Source organism: Cupressus sempervirens, chromosome 10 (genome assembly GCF_028749045.1).
Source record: "Cupressus sempervirens isolate cs-2001-9-10 chromosome 10, ASM2874904v1, whole genome shotgun sequence".
NCBI lineage: Eukaryota > Viridiplantae > Streptophyta > Pinopsida > Cupressales > Cupressaceae > Cupressus > Cupressus sempervirens.
The window spans coordinates 151921817-151928014 of record NC_143127.1 but is presented as its reverse complement, the minus strand read 5'-3'; the positions used below and the strand labels follow the sequence as shown (position 1 = coordinate 151928014).

The window sequence follows — 6198 nt, the reverse complement described above, 5'->3', positions numbered from 1 at the left end:
TATTACAAGTTACAATAATGAATAATCTATTAAAACTTAACATGGTATCAGAGCAAAACCTGGGAGGAGATGCCTGCAAATTGGTAGATGATGAAATGACCTAGTTGTATTATTGTTGTAAGATTATTTTCCAACATATCCACCTCTTGGTTTTGGCACTCCTCACAGTTGATGACTTGAATAATTTTTGAGATGTATTGCCAATTGTTTGTAATTGTCACCATCCATCTTTATGGGAATTGAAATTCTAGTGTTGTTGCATTTGAAGATTGTTGATATTCCTACATTTGCTAAATAGGGCAATGCTAAAGTCATTTTGTTTGGGGAGTGTGTGTTATGATTATTTTTTCTGGAATTTTGCATGCAACGATATTCTACAAGTGATTCATGGGTCAATAAGGGGCCAATAAGAATGGATATAGAGGAATAATAAGGGCATGGTACCACATATTCCCAAGGATAAATATTCCATAGAAAAGCACGAGGCTTACATGCTAACACATGTGCACAAGGAACGAGTAAGAAGGTGATTCGACCCCATTGTCCACAAATAATTAGACAAAAATTCAGTGTAAAGTTGTGATGGTTTCCTATGCTATTTATAAATTATGGTGGATCCACCACGGCGATAATTAAGGTGGGATTAAGAAATAATATAATAGGAAAGGCCCCATAGTGAAGGAAATAAAGGGACTACTAACAAGAATTATTAATGAATAAGGAAGTCATCGCGAGGGCATTATCCTTTGACTACATGAGATAAGTATTCTCTTTTGAGTGAAATCTTAAGTATTATATTTCTAATATAGAAAATCTCTCATTTACATTTCTAGATACACTGTAAGAGCTATTTTCCTTGATCGTTTCCTTTCTCTTTGAGGGCGTTCTTGCAAGAAAAGAAAGATTGATATCAAATTCAAAGGGAGTCTGATACTTCACTAGAGGCAACATTGGATGATGAGCTCAAAAGAATGATATGCAAAGGGAGTTTGAAAATCCATGTGTTTCACTGTGTGATTATGATGGGCCTACTACCTATGTACATCGTGAGGAAGTGACGACTTCCAAATGATTATCACTTGTACTTGTAAAATTTATTGGAAGGTGATGATCTTTCAATAACTTAATCTTCTATTATGATGGACATCTTATGATGTCTAAGAAAATCATGATAGATTATAACTTGTATGGCAGATTAAGTTCCTTAAACAAATCATGGCCTTCCATTGTGATGGACACCTTATGATGTCTAAGTAGATCATGACAGATTGAAACTTGCATTGTGGATTTATTTTTTAAACAGTCAATGTCGTTCTATTGCAATGGGCATCTTATAATGTCTAAAAAGATCATGATAGATGATAACTTGCATGGTGGATTAAAGATCCTTAAATAGACCATGGCCTTCTATTGTGATGAACATCTTATGATGTCTCAGACATATCATCATATATTATATCTTGCATGGTGGATTAAGTTCCTTAAAGTGATCATGAATGTTTCATTGGCACTTGTATTATTGAGGATACATTATCTATAGACATTTTTTGAGTACTTGGTGAATATCACATGACTTGATATTATGAGGCCATTACTCTTGATAACATGAGATGATATATCTAAATGGTGGATATATTTTGATCAAAGATATCCTTAAAACTTGTCATTCCTGATGTTACGTTGAGGTTATATATGTTCCTACGTTTATCCTCCCTAATAAAAAGGAAATGTTAATGTTAGTGTAGTTTTAGTCAGATACAACTCATTCAAGATGTATAAAAATTTCACATACATACGTGTGTGTGTGTGTGTGTGTGTGTGTGTGTGTGTGTGTGTGTGTGTGTGTGTGTGTGTGTGTGTGTGTGTGTGTGTGTGTGTGTGTGTTTTATTAATAACTAATGAGAGTTAGAGAGACATGTCTCTATAGAGAAATGCCTCTTAATTTCATATACATATCCATTGAGAAGGTAATTTGAAAAATACATAAATCTATAAGTGCTATTACAAGATACAACAATGACAAATCTATTAAAACTTAACAAGCATCATATGTTGATCGTAACTTTGATGATTTTACAAATCTTTTAACGAGGAAGAAAACTTAATTCACACACAGCTTGTGATATTACTATTAGGATTCAAATTGTGTAGTTTTTTTAAGCCAAACTCATTTACCCATGTTTCATAAGAACCCATCTCTCATGAGATTGAATAGAACACTCAACACTCATTGCATCTAGGTGATGCTCACAGAGGTGAAACATTGAGACTTCTTTGGAGGTAACCTATCCCTATACTACTTGAGCTCAATGGCACTTAACTACGAAGTTTCCTTGATGATTAAGTCCGCTTTTCAAAACCTTAAGAAAGTGTTGTGTCAACCCCTCAAGTTCTTCAATTGATCACTATGAGATATTTTCCACATCAAGTTGAATTATGATATTGTTATCAGAATTCAATAATAAATGATTCAACAATTATCAAAATTTCTCCATGCGAAGCTTTGATTGTGATCAAACCTTAAATTTAATAGATTATTTTAAATCTAAATATTTTATCACTATAATTAATAATACATATATTAAAGAATAATAAGTATAAATTAGTAATACATCCAAAAAGTTCTTGTGTATTCATATGTTTTATTTGAAAAAAATCTAAATCAATAATAATATATAATAAATCGTATAAAAAATTATAAATATAAATAAATAATATAAAAGTATATATTGTTAAATTAGTAAAAAAAACTTTTGCAATACAAATATATAATATATTATAAAATAATGTACATTTATACTATTGAATAAAATATTACGTTGTTTATAAAAAAATAAAGTATTATATTTTTTATTTTATACTTTTGTAAAAAGTTAGACATTTTAAAAAATTAAAATTTAAAAAGCAAAAATAACACATAAAAAATAGAAAGCAAAAATAGAAAATAGAAAATATAAACCAAAAATAAAACAAAATAAATAAAAACAAAAAACTGAAAATTGAAAAACTGAATCCTAAACCCCTCGCGGAATCATCTAGGAAGCAGCAGCCCAAAGGTATATATAGCAAGATAGGGTATAAGGAACTGTAATATCATTTTGAAGCAGTTGATGAAGGAAGCATTGTGATTATTCTATATAAATGAACAGAGGAAGCTTAATCTCCTGTTTGGGGGCGAAATGCACTGTGATTTAAATTTTTTAGTATCTGTTGAAGTTTTTTAGTGATTTTGTCATGCATAGATGATCCTTTGTCTGGGGTGTTTGGGGTTTGAGGACCCAATAGAAGATCAAATCAAAGGCCGAATAATTATCATTCAGATTGCGAGTAACGCTCAAGAACTTGATCTCAATTCTTGGCGATTTTGAGACACCCAAATCCAAAAAGGCTCATACGATGGATGAAAATGCAGCGGCTGTAAAAATTCAGGCGGTTTTCCAAGGGTTTTGTGTGAGGAAGCCAATGCCTTTGAACAAATTGAGGGTTATAACGAAAACCAAGGCCGAGGCTGCAGAAATTCGGAGGCGGATGAATGACGAACACGTTGTGGAGTTGATTAGACGAGATGAGAAGGAGCGGCTGAAAATGACAGAGTGGATCATGTCTCTGCTGCTCAGGCTCGACGAAATTCAGGTTTGCATCTTTCTTTTTACCCTTTTGTTCTTCCTTTATCTTGTAAAAGGAAAAAGCTAAATTATTCCTTAGTTAGGTTCTTTTTATAATAAGATCAGTCATCGATTTTCTTCTGACGGATTCGTTTTTCCTTTGAGTAGATTTTTTAAAATTCTATATACAAATTTTCTGAAATTTGATAGATTTCTAGTTTGCAAAGCTTCTGGAAACTTTGTGTGCTTGCAACCGGCTAGAAGCACTGTGTTTCAATGTCATGAACTGTGAAAATCTTCTATTTTTAGTTTGAAAGAGAAGGGTGATGCTAGGAAATTTATCTCAAATACAAACTTCACTCTGCAGTCCTAATTTTTTTTTATTGCACTGGCCTATGGAATTGATTCATTTTTTAAAATCATATTTACAAATTTTCTGAAGTTTGATAGATTTTTAGGATACAAAGCTTCTGGAAAAACAGTGTGCTTGCAATTTGCTAGAAGCATTGTGCTTCAGTGTAATGAACTGTGAAAACCTTCTATTTTTAGTTTGACAGACAAGGGTGATGCTTTCGAATCTTTCCCCTTGGCAAATTTATCTCAATTACAAACTTCATTCTGCAGTTCTATGGAATTGTCTCGTTTATCCTTTTCACTACACTGACCTTTGGAATTCTTTCGTTTATAGTTCAATTTCTTTCTTACTTTTGCTTTCTTTTTCTATTAATAAATTAAATATTTAATTTAACCTTATGAATTGCAGGGAGCCATTCCTTTTGTGCGGGAATCAAGAAAGGCCGTGATCTGTGACCTAATTAATTCGCAAAAGACTGTAGATGACATGATTGTGGCCAAATGCAGACAAGGTGCTGCTACAGAAGTTCCAAAAGTGCAGAGAATCCAGCCAGAAACTTCAGACCTCATGGACTGGGAAGAAGCAGGAGATAAGATGCCAGTGAAAATGGAGTCCATTGAAGGCATTGACATGGTAAGAGAAGAGAATGAGAAATTAAGGGGTACTGTGTCTGATCTGTTGAAGAAAAGTGAGAAACAGTTTGAGATGATTCATGTTCTGGATCTGAGGATTTCACAGTTGGAAGAGCAAGCATTTCAGTGCAACAAAAAGAGACTGGAAGAGCAAGTATTTCAGTGCAACAAAAAGAGAAAAGTTGGGGATGGAAAGAAGAAGAGTGGTACGTCTACTGAGGAAAGTGGTGCATCATGGGTAGGGGTATGTCATGGTTTAACAGAGTAGGAAGATTTAAAAATAATGACAGTTGTAACAGTAATTTCCACAACCTATGCTAGCATTCAAGAAAAGTAATGGCAGGACTTAAGGCAGTGGCTAAGTGGAGAATGAATATGGAAGGGAGTTAAAGAAGAAGAAAGAAAAGAGTGGAGGAGCTAGGGGACCTTCATGGAGAGGGAGAAGAAAAGCAAAAGAACTTGGGGCTGCATAAGAGTTGCAAAGGGAGCAGATAATGAGGGAGTGGCTGTATAGTTGTGTGATCTTGGAATAAGAGAGTCCAAAGGGTAGAAGGGGGAGAATTTTTAGCTTTTTTTCCTTGGATCTTAAAACGGACTAAGAAACCAGTTTTGTGTTGAGAAGTCAGTTGACTTGATTCACTGTATTGCAAATCTATTTCAACTTTTAATACGAGTATCAATGAGTTTGTTGGATATTTGAATCTATTCAATTTGTTGCTGTAGATCAGACGGTCGTGTATTTGAATTTGAAGTGTGTCGCAGGTGTTTCTTGAGAGATTCGTTTGTTCTTTGCATCAAACAAGAGGAGAAAATGTGATAGGCATTCAAGCAACTAATATATGGAACATTGGTTTTTACTTCTTTCCGTTCAAATTTTGAAACTGGTTAATAGTTAATTCAAAGTCATTATATGAGACTGTGCTTGAGCCCTGATATTCAAAATTAAGTCTGAGTTCAGAGCCACGTTTACTGATTCTTTTATATTTCACCATATTTTGTTCTATATTTTTCTCTAATAATTTCTTACAGCTTTCTTTTCTTGCTCACCATTATGATTATATTATATTCATAAAATGTAATTGAAAATATTAATGACAGAAAAAATACAGTGACATTTAGAAATTCAAATCCTGTTGCTAAAAAGATACACTTTAAATCCTATTGACTGGAAAATATCTGTAAATATAAATAATTTTAGAAAATTATCTTCTACCTTCAAATATAATATTGTTGCAAAAGAACTGTATATGCAGAGATTAGACTTTGAATTAATCTATTATAGCCAATAAAGATAGAATTTTGTTTCTTACATCCAATTCATATATGATGTTGGCGCTCATTAAAGATTAATATTTCAAAGTTGATGTTCAATTTGTGAAACTATGAAGATGTTAATTATTGTTAGTTGGACACCTGTTATTTTTGACCCGGAAATAGCAGCTCTATTTATGGGTAGCTTGGACAGCGGTTCGTCCTTATCTATGAATAGCGGTTGTATTTATGGGTGGTTTGGACAGTTGTTTGTCCACTTGCCAAAAATTAGTAAATGGTTATTATTTACTAATTTTAGTGATTCCTTTTGGACACTTTGCAACCAATTCTATTA

General features: G+C 32.9%; 1 protein-coding gene across 1 annotated transcript; it reads left to right on the top strand.

Annotated features, from left to right (window-relative positions):
* The first annotated feature begins 3000 nt into the window (after positions 1-3000).
* Positions 3001-5285, top strand: LOC149533026 (BAG family molecular chaperone regulator 6-like). The gene is made up of 2 exons (XM_089806862.1): positions 3001-3633; positions 4369-5285. The coding sequence occupies exons 1-2, from the start codon at positions 3397-3399 to the stop codon at positions 4858-4860; spliced, it is 729 nt and encodes a 242-aa protein (XP_089662988.1). The 5' UTR covers positions 3001-3396; the 3' UTR covers positions 4861-5285.
* The last annotated feature ends 913 nt before the right edge of the window (positions 5286-6198 follow it).

Excerpts from the sequence above, each read along its gene's own strand:
- LOC149533026 (XM_089806862.1), top strand. The coding sequence starts at position 3,397 with ATGGATGAAAATGCAGCGGCTGTAAAAATTCAGGCGGTTTTCCAAGGG. Across the intron at positions 3,634-4,368 it reads TCAGGCTCGACGAAATTCAG|GGAGCCATTCCTTTTGTGCG; the intron begins GTTTGCATCTTT and ends TATGAATTGCAG.